Below are 15,873 nucleotides of genomic sequence, written 5' to 3'. Positions count from 1 at the left end.
AAAATTAAGTAGCTTTTTGAATGTTGATGTAAAGAAATAATTCACATACACACAAAAAAAACTGTCATCATTCACACAACCTCATGTTGTTCCAAACCTGTATGACTTTCTTCTGTGAAACACAAAATATTTTAGGGAGAATTCACGTCTCACTGCCATCTTTTTTTCTATACAATGAAAGTGAATGATGACAGAAACTATCATACTACCTAAAAGCTCCTTTTTGTGTTCCGCGGAACAACATGTTGGTAAGTAAATGATGACAGAATATTCATTTTTGAGTGAGCTAACCTTATTTTTCTCAAAGGAAAAATTGTGATCAATTGTTCTTCTCTTCCCTGCAATGGAATTTGCCTTTTTATACATCTGGATTTTCTTTTGTTGTTTTAAAATTTGTTTTCTTAGAAAACATTTAAAAAAAAGAAGGTAAGTCTAGAAATGCATTTACTTTAAGAACATATGGCATTTTATCAAGAACATCTTATTTCTCTAATTACAGGGTTAAAAGTTTTTGTAACTACTTCCAGCGAATGGTCTGTGCTTGCTAACATGCTAAAATTGAGTTCAAGCATGGACTGGAAAGTTCTCCACAGCTGATATGCCCAACATTTTGATAAAGCACTAAATATGATTTGTAAATAAACTATATATAAAAATGACTCATAGTTCTGTTTAGCTTTCACAGCAACGTCAGCCACACAACATCCGTATTTGTCCATATACCTTCCTATTTCTAAACCAAATGTTGTGTATTTTATGCACAGACATTTGGCATTCAAAACACACAATTTCCTTTCCTTTGCATAAAGTACAGAAGGGCCAAAAGATTACAATTTTTTGACTTCAGACATGGAAAACCCATGCATAGTGCTGTTTGTAAAAAAATTCACATGCATAGTGTTGGTTTACTTAATGGTCTGAAATACTTCCTGACCAGGTCAAATGACAGAGCTATCACTGTTTGCTATACTCCAGAGGAACCTAACTTTGCATCCTAAATTAATATTTAAATGCTGATGAATTAGAAGACCAAAGTGTATAAACTCTGTTGGCTGATACATCTGTAACACTCATGTTACATTATGTGCATTTTTTTATAAAAATGCACATCCTTAAAAAAATCAAAAGCCAACATGTATAACTGAGAAATCTCTTTTCATTTTTGGGTGAACCATTCCTTTAAGTTTATATATACAGTACTGTGCAAAAGTTGTAGGCACTTGTGAAAAATGTTGCATAGTGAGGATGTCTTCAAAAATAATGACACAAATAGTTTTCATTTATCACTTAATGTCATACAAAGTCCAGTAAACAATAAAAAAAATCTCCTACTTAGAACTGGATACAGTTTTTCCTTGTTTGTTGATAGATAGTTCTATCTATTTAGGCTGTCTCAATCGCTTCGGTCTCTTTATGTAATCTCAGACTGACACAATGTTCAGTGGGGGTGTTTGTGGGGACCATGCCATCTGTTGCAGGGCTCCCTGTTCTTCTAATCTTTTGCATAAGTAATATTTGGGAGTCTAACATTTATATTTCCTATTGACACACTAAAGCTGAAAATATAAATAACCATCTTAAGACAAATGTTTTTGCTAAACATCTTATGTGCCTAAGATTTCTGCACAGTACTGTGTGGGTAAATATATATGTGATAAACAAACTTTCAACACTTTTGGGGGCATTTCTGAGGCCAATTTTAGGGCCACTGCTTTTCAAAGTTTAATAATAATAATAATAATAATTCTGGTGCCTCAAAATACTTCAGAAAATAATTTTATCTCTTCCTTAAAGAAAAAAAAAAAAAGACATTCAGAAATGAGTTCACATTAATTTATCCTGCTTATGTAAATGTCTGTCAGACATGACATGAAATAACATTATATTCAAACTTGAGTCCTTTTGAAAATCTAACATTAGTCAGTATGAGTGATGCTTCAACTAAGAAGGTAGTTCCTATGAAACATTTAATTCTGCCCTCCACCTGCACGACCAAGAGGTTTACGTGCCTTCCCACGTTGTCCCGGCCCTCGGCTTTGCCGTGGGCCCTTTCCTCTGCCAGCCCCTTCACCCCTTCCAACCCCTGTATTTTCTCTCTTCCTCCTCTGTCCATGTTTCTGGCCTGCAGCTTCCTCTTTGAGAGCCTGTGCCCACAAGGCATCAAATGAACCTGGTGCTTGGTAGCCTGGCTGGTTCCTGTCAAGAGAATCTTTGGAAAGCAGTACCCATACACTGGGTACATTTCTGCTGACGGTGAGACTCTCCAAACCTGCCTCAGGCTCCAGGGGCTCCCAAACCTCCTGGACGGTTCGGTAGGCCAATTTGGTGTGCTGATGTAGTCCATGTACACGCCGTTTCATGATCTCCACGCACGTGATGGCTTTGGCTACACTTTGTCCCACACCAGTGAACACGATCTGCCGGCTCAGCTTCTCACCTGAACCAGTGGTTGTCTCTGAATCTTCTTGAGTGGCTGTGTGTTCTGCTGAAGCCCCCTTCTCCTCCATTCGGCTTAAAGCAAACCTCATCAGGTTGCGGATTTTGCTGCCGTCTTTCACCCAAACTTCAGGGGTGTCACTGGGCAGGTCTTGGAATGGAGACAGGCAGGGCTGCTCTACAGTACGTGCTTTCCTGTAGTTCTCCATATCATAGAGTCTTCACCTGTGCATATTAAAGCACCAGATAAAGCTTTTAGAATGATTGTATATAAATCAGAACATCAGAAAACAAGGAAGCATCTGTGATCAAGTAAATTCAAAACATGCAGTGCATACAACATAAAGACCATGTTGTGGTCCGTGTGTGTGTGTGTGCGTGTGATCCTTACTGTTTAGGCCTATTTGTGCAATCTGTTTGATTTTGCTGGTGCTTGGTTTTGTGATAAATCCCAGAGAATCCATTAAGTATATCTATTTAAATGATGGTCAAATGTTTGGACACACTTGACAGAATTTATGTTTCTCATGATCTTCAAAACCTTTTCACATAAAGGCTTAATGTTTGACAATTTTTTTGTAGACAAATAAAAATTGGGTGCAAGCATTATTTAAATCATATAAAAAAATATGATATTCTTCAATGTCACAACCAAGCATCAAACCTTCAATGGACAAGAACAATCATTAAGTTCACGTGGCATAGAGAGAGTAAAAATAACATCAGTACAAGTTAATCGAACTGCATAAGCATTGTAAATACTGTCCTCGAAATCTTTAAATACATGGACACAACACCACAATTCACTGTGGCATATATATTATAGCACAAACTTACTTTCCCTTCCTTTGCTAAAGTAGCACGCTGGCTAGCGAGTTCGGGTGGCTGCGGGAGTTTCTCTAAATAACTGTGGACTTGTGTGACGCTCTAAGAGTGAACTTTAGTGGCAAAGGGTACAAAATATTTTTACAGCTGAGTTAACTATAACTAGACAACAGAGTTGAAGAAATTAAACTGTTTTTCCCCCCGCATGTGCCATGGTATGACGTCAGCTCAATTTTGCCGGTTTATATAAAACGCTGTCGTAAAATGTAGCAAGTGTTTATGGGAAGAGTAGTTTTCCATTTTAAAAAAAAAATAAAAGAATCTTAATTATTATTATGAACATTATTATTATTATTCAGTCATTCTTTTTCTTTCTTTCTTATTTTTTTTGTGTGTAAAAACGTTAATAAGAACACGATATGTATGTTCAATAAACTGCTCATTAGCACAAACATTTGAACATTATAAGATCACATTCACCGAGTGTAATAAATGCAAGGAATGGAATAAAACATAAAATAAAAGATAAAGAAGGTAGGTCATTAGTACAAGGCTCAGCAAATACCCCATTACAGCTAATAAGAATTTTTTTTTATTATTATTTATTGGGCTAATCTAAGTAGGCTACAATCATCAAATTATCGACACAGCAAGATATCAGAATTTCCGTTTATGAAAATAAAATGTGTATACTAATGTAAAATTCATTCTGTAAAGTATTTTGTGACAGTCAAGCAATGACCATATATGGTATGAGGACGATATCGTCTTTTCTCTTTCAGTAAAGTCATTAAACCACTTTTACCAAACAAATTTACCAGTGCAACCACATAGTCCTGTCTCTTATGGATTCATTACACCAATTAAGGTCTCAAATGACAGAGAACCCAGTCACGACATACGAGACAGTATTATTAGACCACATTATTTGTCTTTTATCTTAACTAAGCTGTAGCTGGCAAACTTAGGAACACTGAAAGATATATAAAAAGATACATATATATATATATATATATATATATATATATATATATATATATATATATATATATATATATATTAAGAACATCTGCTTCCTCAATCATTATTTCTTTAAACATTGAATTCGCAAGAATGTCAGTGACCATTAAAGGAAGACATTAGGAAGATGATCTCAAGCTCTCACTGAAATCATGTCACAGTTCAGCAAGTTGTAAGATGGGAGATACGGTTCATTTCTTCGTGTGACATTACAGTTCTACAGAATGTTATTTTATTTTATGTATTTATTTAGGCCTATTTACAAAACAATAACTGTGTGAACAGAATTGAGGAGTGTTCTTGCTAATTACTATATCTGACATTTGCAATTTTCTTTCATTCAAAAGTTACACTTTGATCAAATCGAAGTGAGTATAAGTAAACTTTTAATTTTAAACAATTAAACCATTTTAAACTTATAAAAAATTAATTGAGCAGCATTTCTGTGTGGCAGAATTTAAAATGAAGAGAAGTGAAACGTGTTTTTTACCACACCCCTAACACCATATGTTACTGTCAAATTTAAAGAAGTTAATACACAAAAAAACATAAACTTTTCTGCTGTTTTTTATGATTCCATGCTTGATAAGTGACACTTTCCTATTCAATTAAACTAACTCCGCCTCTAATACATGAATAAATCACAAAATAAAAAAAGATTGTATTAATCAACTACCAACGCATTTTTACGTATCTTCTGCATCTAGTAAAGGTGACGTGTTGCAGAAAAGTGCTTAGAAGAGTCATTTATAAGAGCATAGCTCCTCCAAGCGTTTAGAATCAGGAACTGCTTCACAATTCCCAAAGCAGGGCCTGTACTGTACATGGTGAATAAACCATATATTACTTTTAATCCTTTATTACATTATATTAACGAATAATATGGTTAAAGGAAAGTTCGACCAATCATACCATAATTCATTTAATTTTTTTGCTGCATTTCTTCGGAGACTATTTAGCAGAGACGGGCCACTTCTATTTAAACTGAAGGGAGAAATTGGAACGCCGTACGAAGTCCCGCCTTACAGGTAAAAGAGACTGTAGTGTTTTGTAGTGTAGGCTAATCTGAGGTAAAGACGCACAATTTATGATTCCAGTGTTGTTAGATTTGACTGCTGATTTGAAATATTTGCTTTGATCGTAATCTTCACAAACCGTTTTTGAAATGTCCTTGTTCCCCCATTCAAGTAGATAGTAACTGTACTTTCATGACTGGAAATAGCCTCTCGAGAGCATTCCAAAAATTGCCGACAGTGGACTGACTTGCTACATTACATTGAAATCTTCCAATGTAAATCAATATGCTATTTGTAACACTTCAGAATTCAGAATTCAGAAATACATCTAAACCAAAACATATAAATACAACCATGTAATATTGGCTAAAGTACACAGTATATCTGTGTAAATAAAGTTTGTTTTCCTATTTTTAAATAGTGTACAAAATAAAGGCTAAAATAATAAGTGGGAAAGTTTTGATCAAATGCTGAGTCGCTAAAACACACATCAGTCGTAAACTATTTGTTTTGTTTGACCAGATCTGCTGTTAATTGATATTTGATGACACTTGAGCAGGCATGGTTGAATAAATACAAGACTTAATTTTTATAAGTATCGAGATCGCAATCATATTTTATGCCTGATGACTGGGCAAACTTCCAGTGGTAGGCCCTAAATAATAGCCTGTGGATGTCGCTCTCAGCAAATATGCATATAAATCAGGGAAATAGAAGGGTTAGACAAGAGCACACAGAGTGATTATAGTTCGGGCTGATTACAGTTACTAATGTCATAAATAGGTTGATTAATGATCCAACAATCCACAGGGGTGAGATTAGAGCTATTCAGTTCCTCAAGGAATACATCTGATTCATACAGTCTATGCCAGGGGTGTCCAAAGGCGGGCCATCTCCGACAGCTCCGATGGGGGAGAAATTGTATGAAATTCATATTCAGGTCACTGGATGTCTTTATCACACTATACACCATATTATATTTTACTGCTGTCATTAAACTATTCTTTCATCCTATTTATCTTTTTTATTTATTTATTTATTTATTTATTTTTTATAACATAAACAGATGTTACCATGGATAGTATCACATCATGTTTTTTTGTATACAAATTTATAATAAATTGCTATAACTAACAATAAATATCTGTATTTAAATGGTAAAATTAAAAATTTCGGGCCCCCTGGTGGCTCGGGGGCCCTAAGCGGTCATTTATACCTCTTATAGCTAGAAATGGCTCTGAGTGTATAATAAAAACTCAAGATCAACAACATATTTTATCTTTTATATCATATAACCTTTATATCATACATTTTTAATGTGTTAAAATACACCAAGATGTAACCATAGATAAGTAGTATCTTGTTACAATTATTTATGAAAACATATGACAGACTACAATGTATTTTGTAAGGAATTATGAATAGCTTTATAATGCTTTAAGAACATACATGTATGTATAATGGATTTTTCATAGAAAGTGTAATCCGTTCATTTCAAGTACCTCCCACCAGAAACTAAAAAGGCTGTTGCTATTGTTAAGCATAAAGTCACAATCAAAAATCATGAGATGAGATTTAATGTTGGAAAAAAGGAAAGCACAGACGCATGACACCAAAACTATTTTAATGTTACTAATAATATTACCATCTAAAGTGGTTTAATGGAATATTTCAAATAAATTTTTAATGTATATAATTTACTTAATAAAAGCTTATTGTAGCTAAAATTTTATTGTTGATTTTGTATGTGCAATACTAAATTATATAGTCGGCAGTTGGAGATTAATTCAGCATCTGTTTTAAGTCTCCTCCATACATTCATATCAATATATATATACAGTACTGTGCCAAAGTTTTAGGCACTTGTAAAAAATGTTGCATAGTGAGGATGTCTTACAATAATGACAAATATTTTTCATTCATCACTTAATGTCAAACAAAGTCCAGTAAACATAAAAAAACAAAATTAATATTCAGTGTGACCACCTTTGCCTTTAAAACAGCACCAATTCTCCTAGGGACACCTAGACACAGATAGGATGTTCCAAGCTCTTGGAGAATTTGCCACAGTTCTTCTATATATTTGATAGCTATTGACACACTAAAGATGAAAATATAAATAACCATCTTAAGACAATGCTTTTGTGAAACACCTTATAAAGTCTTTTGTACAGTACTGTATATATTACATTTAGCAAAATGACAAAAACAAGGTGTATGTTGGCTGGTGTGGATTACCTCATTACATAAACTATCTGTGCCATCATTTTCCATTTTAAGCTCATGAAAAGGCATTATGCAGAGTAGAACTAAAATATATTGGTGGTCATATAACTGAGAACTTTACCAACTAGAAGTAATGATTTGTGACAGAGTTAAATAGTTAGGCCTTCTGTAGCATATAGGCAGCTTTTTATTACAGCAGCGAGCATTTTTCCATTTGAATTCATTTTCTGGATCCATGGACATACACATGCCCCTCCAAAAATTCTGTGGATTATTGCTGGCCCAGTTCACATACTTCACAGGGGGTGAGTTTTGACTCTCATCCTGCCAGTACAACTCTGTAGTGAGAAGACTCCGGCGTAGACCGATCCAGACTTGCTCCTGCTGTGAGCTCAGGGTATTGGTCATATCCTTCAGCATATCCTCATTTATGGGGCAAGCGAACTGATTTGTGGTAGTCATGCAGTACTCACGGGACTCAAGCCAAGTCATTTTTTCATTTCCAACTAGGAACTGTCCAGGCTTCACCACACAGCCATAAAAATCTGAATGTACGAAACAGTGATATTTAATCATGTGCTTTGCAACCATTTATATATTTTTATATGCACAAAATGGGATTTCTTACACTGCAAAAAGTGGTCACCTGCAATTGTTGCCCTAATGGCAAAGTTTACCAAAAAATTAAAATTCTGTCATCATTTACTCACCCTAATGTTAATCCAAACCTGAATGACTTTCTCTCTTATGTGGAGCACAAAAGGAGACGTTATGCCAAATATTAGGGACTGACAGTCTCTAGTTATTGGCAGATCAAGCTTGTACGGCCCCTGGGCGAACCCACCAAAAATAGCGCCTTATGCTGCCATCGGCAATGTTTCTTTCTTATTCATAGTTACACACAAGTCTTACACTCAGCTCTTCACATTTCTACTTCACAATGACTCGTTGCGGGAGCATAATTTATGAATTCTACATAAATGATCTATTAGAAGTATGCATAACCATATAACGTTTTTAAAAGTAATTAAATTAATTATAAATCTGTAACTGTAATCTGATAACAAGAATTCATGTAATTAGTTACACTACTCTTTGGACTAAAAAGTAATTTGATTACAGTTATGCTGGGTGAAACTGATGTGTTCCAGTTTGATTAACTGATGTTAAATAATATTTCTGACTTGAATAAAAGCCGTTAATTTAGATTAGTTACCAAATTAAGCAAATTTTTTAGGTTAACATCTTAATTAACTGGTGTATTTCAAGTCAAAATTCTTATATAGCATGTCTAAATCAACCTGACTACACTGGGCTACACTAGCAAAACTAATTTAAGGGTTAGATCAAGTAGAAATTGCTCATTAAGCTAACAATTACAAGTTACCACTTTATACAGTGTTTATAGGATAGTTCCAGGTTCAACACCAGGTTTAGAATTTAAGCTCAATCTAAAGAATTTATGGCATAAAATGTATTACCTCTAAAAAATAATTAATACTCTTTTAATTAAAAGTATTTAGCCAAATTTGCGATTACAGAAAGGCACTTACAATGGAAGAGAATGGGGCTAGTAATAAACGTTAAAATACACACCGTTTCAAAAGTATAGCCACAAGATGTAAACAATATATGTGTTTACATGATTTTAGTGCAATAATATCAGGGTTTTACCTGGGTTTTGGCATTTACCAGATTATAGGGTTTATCTATTTTATGTAGTCATGACAACAAAGTTGTAATATTGGATGTAACCAGGGGCAGAGCCAGAGCCAGGAGTTTTTCAAAGGTGTGGCCAGGCAGGGGCAAGCGATCAGTCTGTGGCGGCACAGAAATGTTCAGGCAGGGTTGAGTGGATACAATGACACCCGGGACAGAGAGGTGCAGTGACCTTGGTGTGTGCAAATGTTAAGTTTGTGCATTTGTACAGAGATGATTTCACCACTAAAGAACTAAATTGTGGCAAAAAATGACCATAAAAATGACTAAAACAGCAATTGCGAGTGGGGTGGCCTATTATCTGTGTGAAGCTAGGAGCTAGGGGGTAGCCAGAGGTGGCCGTGGCCAGCATGGACCGAAGCCTGGCCACCCACTGTATATAACTTCACACAGATAAGGTTCGTAAGTGATTATATCACACTAAAATCATGTTAACACAGGTAATGTTTATGTCTTGTGGCCATACTTTTGAAACAGTGGGTATTTTAATGTTTATGGACTGGCCCCATTGTAAGTGCCTTAAGGTAAGCACGATTTTTGCTCTTTTTATATATATATATATATATATGAGGGACGAGACCAAGTAATTTTTTGTGGTAATCAATTTTATGTCACAAATGCTGTCCAATGATCTTAACTTGTACTAAACCTGAAACATTGCTTTAAAAGTGTACTCATTACAGTGTAATGATAATGAGATGTTTTACCTGGTCTTTCATTTATAGATATAGCTGGACCTCCAAAAACTATTGTGTTTTTACTGTCCAGCATATAAACGGCAATCCTTGATGTTCGATGCCAGATGACAGCTGTTTGGTAGTTTATATTTACTCTAGCCGAAGAGTACTTTGTGCCTGCAATTTCGGTCCATTGAGCCGAAAGTGGACTATACTGTAAATAAACATCATCTTTGCTGTCTGTTTCAGCTATCACAAAGGCCCAACCTGTACTTGAGAAGAACTGCAGCAGGTAGCAAGCAGAGAACATGTTTTCTGGGATCAATTCCATGATGAGGCCTGGACTCAGAAGTCTGAGGGACACGTTTTCTGAAGCAGTTAAGTACTGAGATGCAGTCTGCAGATACGGAAATGGCAGGAGCATTGAGGAATTATTGATAGGCTGTAATTGATTGCTGTTATAAAATAGTGAGGATGTGTTTTGATCCGTTGCCACAAGTAACTCGGTCAGAGCTGCGTTCAAGATGGAGGGCACAACAAAATTTTGACCTTGAAATTTTGTGGGAAGAATCTGATTCATTACCATGTTACATGCACAGGCTGCAGTCTCTGCACAGGGGTGGGTCAGTATCACAGCTATTTCATGGCTTGATTCAACCCTCACCACAGAACCACTGGTCAAAACCTGGAAATGCTGGTAGCCCTCAAGGCTCAATGTCTCTTCTTCAATGTCCGTCTCTGTTTTCTTGAATAATGTGATTTTGTTTTCATTGCCCACTGCATTGATAATGAGCAACTTGAATGTGCTGTATCTCACTGATCCACTGGCTGACATAAACTGGGTGAATGATCCAAGCAACTCCGTGTAGTCCAGGGAAGGGATCGAATAGTTTGTTCCGAGATTTGTAGTGGGCTGAACAACATTTGTCTGGACACTGTTTTCCCGACAACTATAAGAAACCACTGTGATATTTTTATCACTGGTAATTCGGACAGATCTATCGTACTGATTTAGTTGATTTATTTCAAAACTTCCTTGCATTGTCACAGCGCTGGTCTCCCCTGACTGTGCGATAGTTATTGTCTTCTCTGTGCCTCTGTAGGTGACTTTAAAATGTGTGTCACTATGAAGGGCAGTGACTCTTATAATTTCCGTGGAATTGAGTGGATAGAAGTAACCTATGTTTTCTGGAAATGCAGTGATGAAGTCGTTTCCGTAGCTCACTATTGTCAGACCTTGCAAATCAAAATAGTATAAAAAATTTAATTTATTATAATTATTTAAGATCACTCATGCATCAGTACGAAAGTAGCAAAGCTGAAAAACATGTTAACCTTAAAAAATGTGCTTCAAGTGGCAGCATCTAAATGCAATTGTACCATAATGAGCTATTTCTACCTGATCTTACCAATAAAATGAGTTTTGTTGGTGTCACCTATTTTAATCAGGTTGAGTCAGTAATGTTAAATAATAATGATTTAAATAAAACTAGTTAATTTAGACATATCACATGAAGCACATATTTTAGGTTAAACATTTTTTTAGTGTGACTGGTTACTCAAGTCATACATTGTATTTATCATTGCTGAATTGACCCGTACACACTAGGTTACATCAACAAAGCTTATTATTAAGGGTTAGATCAAGTACAAATAACTCTGCTAGCAATTTTCTAAATCTAAATGAACTGCTTTTATTCAAGTAAAAAAAATATTTAATCTAACTAAACCAACAAAAGTCGTGTTTATGGTTTAGATCAAGTAGAAATAGATCTGTGAGTTAACAATTGCATACAACCACTTTCTTAGCGTATGATAAAAAATAAACTTATGGAGGATGATAAAGGTTTCTTACCTTGGCCAAACAATGATGCAATCAGCAAAATAGCAAACATGACTGTACCTTATATTTTAGTTAAGTCGAATGCTGTGTACTACTGTTGGGAGAAGACAGATGCCATATATGTTAGTCTACTGAAAAAGAACTGCTCATGATTTTGGATAACAAAATTTCATATATTTGAAGTATATCAGATTAGCATGATTTGTGTGCCATATAGGGATAAAATATTATCACACTGTCAAATAACATCACATTCCTGTAAAAGCTGATCATAGTTAACATCTAACATCTCACCTGATATCTTTTGCCAGTGCTCTTCTTCTGTCTAAAATCCACCCTGTGCTGGATTCTTATTTCAGTTTAGATACATTTGACTTTCAAAATGTTTAACTTTCTCTCAGATTTGCATATGATCCTGACTACACAAAATACTTTACAACATCCGTCCTTTGGCAGAGTGCCCTATTTTGACATTTTACGCCTTGTCTTCTAATAATAATTCAGGCTTATAATTTGCCATATTATACATTCACTAATTGTGATCAGGTGCATTTAAAAACATGTTTTTGACTAGTTATTTCAACTGCTTAGCCACAGTTATGCAGTGTATAAACACATACAAATGTGGTATTCCCTGTTGCCTACAGTCCACTGATGAGCTTTAAAGTGCAAATAGAGTAGGCCATACTTTTGTTAGAAAAGATAGATAGAGTGGTAAAGGTGTAGTGGTCTAAGCACATAACTGGTAATCTGGTAATCAGAAGGATATTGGTTCGAGCCCCACAGCCACCACCATTGTGTCCTTGAGCAAGGCACTTAACTCCAGGTTGCTCTGGGGGGATTGTCCCTGTAATAAGGGCTCTGTAAGTCGCTATGGATAAAAGCGTCTGCCAAATGCATAAATATAAATGTAATGTAAAAGTTGTTTCTCATAAAAAATTACCTTCTATTAAGTTTTTATTTACATTTGTATTTCAAGCATGCATGTGTGTATGTATGCAGGGTTGGGAGAGTTATTTTTAAAATTTATTCCACTGCAGATTACAAAATACATGCTGTAAAATGTAATTTGCAACGTATTGTGTTAGATTACTTAAAGTCAGTAACGTAATCTGAATTCTTTGGATTACTTTTTCAGCACTAGATTCTTTTCACTTGTTTTGACTATAATCATGTTAACAGCAAGTGAAAAAACATCTGCCAGTACAGCGAGACAAAATAAACTTATATTAAAAATAAATTTTCTGAAAAAAGCCTAAATATCTAATGCAAATGTCATGTACATTTTTCTTGTTTTAAACTTAGTTCTTTACAGGTAAACAAAAAAATTATCATCAAGAATAAGATTTTTACGGTATATACTTGCCCTAATATCAAAGATCTTACTGGAAAATTCAGGATGATTCTGTAAATATGGGCTCTTGTGACATCTATCTGCAGAAATATATCAGTATGCTTTGTCCCCCATGTCCTGAGCAGTACTTACGCATTTAACCCGCTCCCTCGTGGAGGTACTGGAAACCATGGCAGCTATGGGCTGATTAACATGTATAAATCCATGTAAACATCCAAGTTAAGTGTAAATTCCTTTTGCTCTGCCATTCGTGTGATTGACATCTGGAGCGTGAACCGGGGTTACGGAGGCTCCGTACTCTGCATTTAGGGAGAGGTATAGAACTAATGATCTAAATTCTTTCAACACTGAAAACTGCAACTACACTGAAATAACTACTAAAATATATGAAATAGCAAAAGTAGGCATTAATAAATCATGATCTTGCTTTGATTTACATTTCAGCATTATATACTGTATAATGTGCCTGTGGGACATTGTTCAGGTTTTCACTGTAATAATTACTAGTAATGCTTCCGACAAATTAATCCAGATCTGACAAGAACCCTTAAAGGAATAATTTACCCAAAAATTTTAATTACCTTATCACGTACTCACCCTCATGACAGATGTGTATGACTTTCTTTCATCTGCTGAAGAATTTCTCTGCTTTCTTTGGTCCATACAATGCACGTGAACGGGTACCAACATTTTAAAGCTAAAAAATAAATAATCAAATAAGTCATCATAAAATTAATCCATAAGACTCCAGTGGTTAAACCCATATATTCAGAAGCAATATGATAGGTGTGGATTAAAAAAGATCACTTTCACGTTCTTCTTGTGTTTTTGGTGATTTACATTGTTCTCTGCATATCTGTCCCTGCTGGGCTGGGAGAAGAATGTCTAGCAAAAAGGAAAGAGGTAGAGTAGCCAAAAACTGTACTCAAGTAAAAGTACAATTACTTCAAAAACATAATTACTCAAGTAGAAGTAAAAGCACTAACATAAATAATTACTTGACTATCCAGAAGTATCCAATTTAAAGAGTACTCATGTATTGAGTAACTCGTTACTTTCACAAATTACATAATAGACGTTTACTCCCTATATTCCATTACATAATACACATTGAACATGTTATTACAATTATTATTATTATTATTAATGGAAATTCTGTGATCATTCACCATCACGTTGTTCCAAACCTGTATGACTTTCTTTCTTCCTGCAACACAAAAAGGAGATATTAGACCGAATGTTTGCCTGAGTCACTATTTAATTTCAGTGAATGTTATATATATATATATATATATATATATATATATATATATATATATATATATATATATATATATATATATATATATATATATTAAAAGTGAATGGTGAGCGAGACTGTCAGTCCCTAACATTCTGTCTAACATATTTTGTGTTCCACATAATACAAAGCCTCACACTGGTTTGGAACTACATGAGGGTAGAGAAATGATGACAGAATATAAAATTCTGGCTGAGCTATCACTTTAAAGAAATAGTTTACCCAAAAATGAAAATTCTCTCATCATTTACTCACCCTCATGCCATCCCAGATGTGTATGACTTAATTTATTCTGCAGAACACAAGTATAAAAAAGTATATTTTAGCTCTATAAATGCAGAGTACACAACCTATGTAGGGCACCAACCCTGATTGTGGAACACTTGCTGTGTTTGAAACCGCCCCCTATCCACGATATAGTGCACTATTTCGAGTTTTCGCTATTTTGTAGGTGTGTCTGAATTCTGAGTGAGCCACTCGTTACCTACTTTTGTTCACTCATTCTTACCCACAATGCACTCTAATTTCAAGAGTACATTTGAAGTACACTAGATGACGGTTAATTTCCCACAATCCACCATGGGGAAGACGTACGAGCTAGGAATTTATAAATATTAGTACAGTATATATTAAAAATTATGAAGATTTATTGTATTAATATATTTAATTAAATATATATATATATATATATATATATATATATATATATATATATATATATATATATATATATATATATAACTTATTAATAAAAATAACTAATAAGGCACAAGTATTTTAAAATGTAATATGTGACGTTTCTGCACCAGACCCAGAGCTCCGACACTCTCGTCCGAATTCACTCATTTCGTTCTCTTACTGCTGAGATATAGTGCACTAACTGCCATTTACTATATAGGAAATAGTGAATGAGTTAACGATAGTGGACGCAGCCACTCTCGTTGCCACGATCGCCTCATGCCCGCGCACCTCGCTGTGCACGTGCAGAAATGCTGTCTGTTCACGCTCCAGTTGTCGATAATGCGAATGGCAGCGATTAACTTGGATGTTTATATGGATTTATACAGTTAATACGCCTGATGTAGCTGTGATTGTTTCCAGTACCCCGCGAGGGCGCTGAGTAAATGCATAAACACTACTTATGACATGCGGGACAAAGCACACTGATATACTGCTGCACTAATTAAAAAATTTACGCTTAAATACTGATGTTATAAGAGCCTAGTTACAGAATCACCCTGAAAATGACCAACTCGTTACACAGAAAAGCCCTCGTTAGAATTAGAGCCAAAATTTACATGTGCAACTGTGAACTTCCGCTCTCATAAAAATCCCCTTCAATAATCTCTCAATAAATTACACATTAATTCAAATTAAACCCAGTAATGTAACGGCAGTAACGCCACACATTGTAAAAAAGTTTTTTTTTTTACTTGAGTATTAAAATTAATATACTG

General features: G+C 34.9%; 2 protein-coding genes across 2 annotated transcripts; both read right to left on the bottom strand.

Annotated features, from left to right (window-relative positions):
- Nucleotides 1-60: 60 nt before the first annotated feature.
- LOC127656332 (ribonuclease P protein subunit p25-like protein) lies at nucleotides 61-3,488 on the bottom strand. Its single transcript, XM_052144610.1, has 2 exons — nucleotides 3,274-3,488; nucleotides 61-2,661 (listed from the first exon to the last, which is right to left on the bottom strand). Exon 2 carries the CDS (start codon nucleotides 2,643-2,645, stop codon nucleotides 1,968-1,970), a length of 678 nt encoding a protein of 225 aa, XP_052000570.1. The 5' UTR covers nucleotides 2,646-2,661; nucleotides 3,274-3,488; the 3' UTR covers nucleotides 61-1,967.
- A 3,148-nt stretch (nucleotides 3,489-6,636) lies between these two features.
- Nucleotides 6,637-12,077, bottom strand: LOC127656399 (uncharacterized). The gene is made up of 4 exons (XM_052144718.1): nucleotides 12,057-12,077; nucleotides 11,775-11,856; nucleotides 9,950-11,155; nucleotides 6,637-8,068 (listed from the first exon to the last, which is right to left on the bottom strand). Exons 2-4 carry the CDS (start codon nucleotides 11,812-11,814, stop codon nucleotides 7,641-7,643), a joined length of 1,674 nt encoding a protein of 557 aa, XP_052000678.1. The 5' UTR covers nucleotides 11,815-11,856; nucleotides 12,057-12,077; the 3' UTR covers nucleotides 6,637-7,640.
- Between the last annotated feature and the right edge of the window lie 3,796 nt (nucleotides 12,078-15,873).

The sequence above is a fragment of the Xyrauchen texanus genome, chromosome 15 (genome assembly GCF_025860055.1).
Source record: "Xyrauchen texanus isolate HMW12.3.18 chromosome 15, RBS_HiC_50CHRs, whole genome shotgun sequence".
In the NCBI taxonomy this organism is placed as follows: domain Eukaryota; kingdom Metazoa; phylum Chordata; class Actinopteri; order Cypriniformes; family Catostomidae; genus Xyrauchen; species Xyrauchen texanus.
The sequence above is the reverse complement of the archived record's forward strand: the minus strand, read 5'-3'. Positions and strand labels throughout refer to the sequence as shown.

What these genes read in the sequence shown, in the direction of transcription:
- LOC127656332 (XM_052144610.1), bottom strand. Translation starts at nt 2,645, where the DNA reads ATGGAGAACTACAGGAAAGCACGTACTGTAGAGCAGCCCTGCCTGTCT.
- LOC127656399 (XM_052144718.1), bottom strand. Translation starts at nt 11,814, where the DNA reads ATGTTTGCTATTTTGCTGATTGCATCATTGTTTGGCCAAG. An exon ending in TGCATCATTGTTTGGCCAAG is followed by an intron (nt 11,156 to 11,774) that starts GTAAGAAACCTT and finishes TTGATTTGCAAG; the next exon opens with GTCTGACAATAGTGAGCTAC. An exon ending in ATCTATAAATGAAAGACCAG is followed by an intron (nt 8,069 to 9,949) that starts GTAAAACATCTC and finishes TCGTACATTCAG; the next exon opens with ATTTTTATGGCTGTGTGGTG.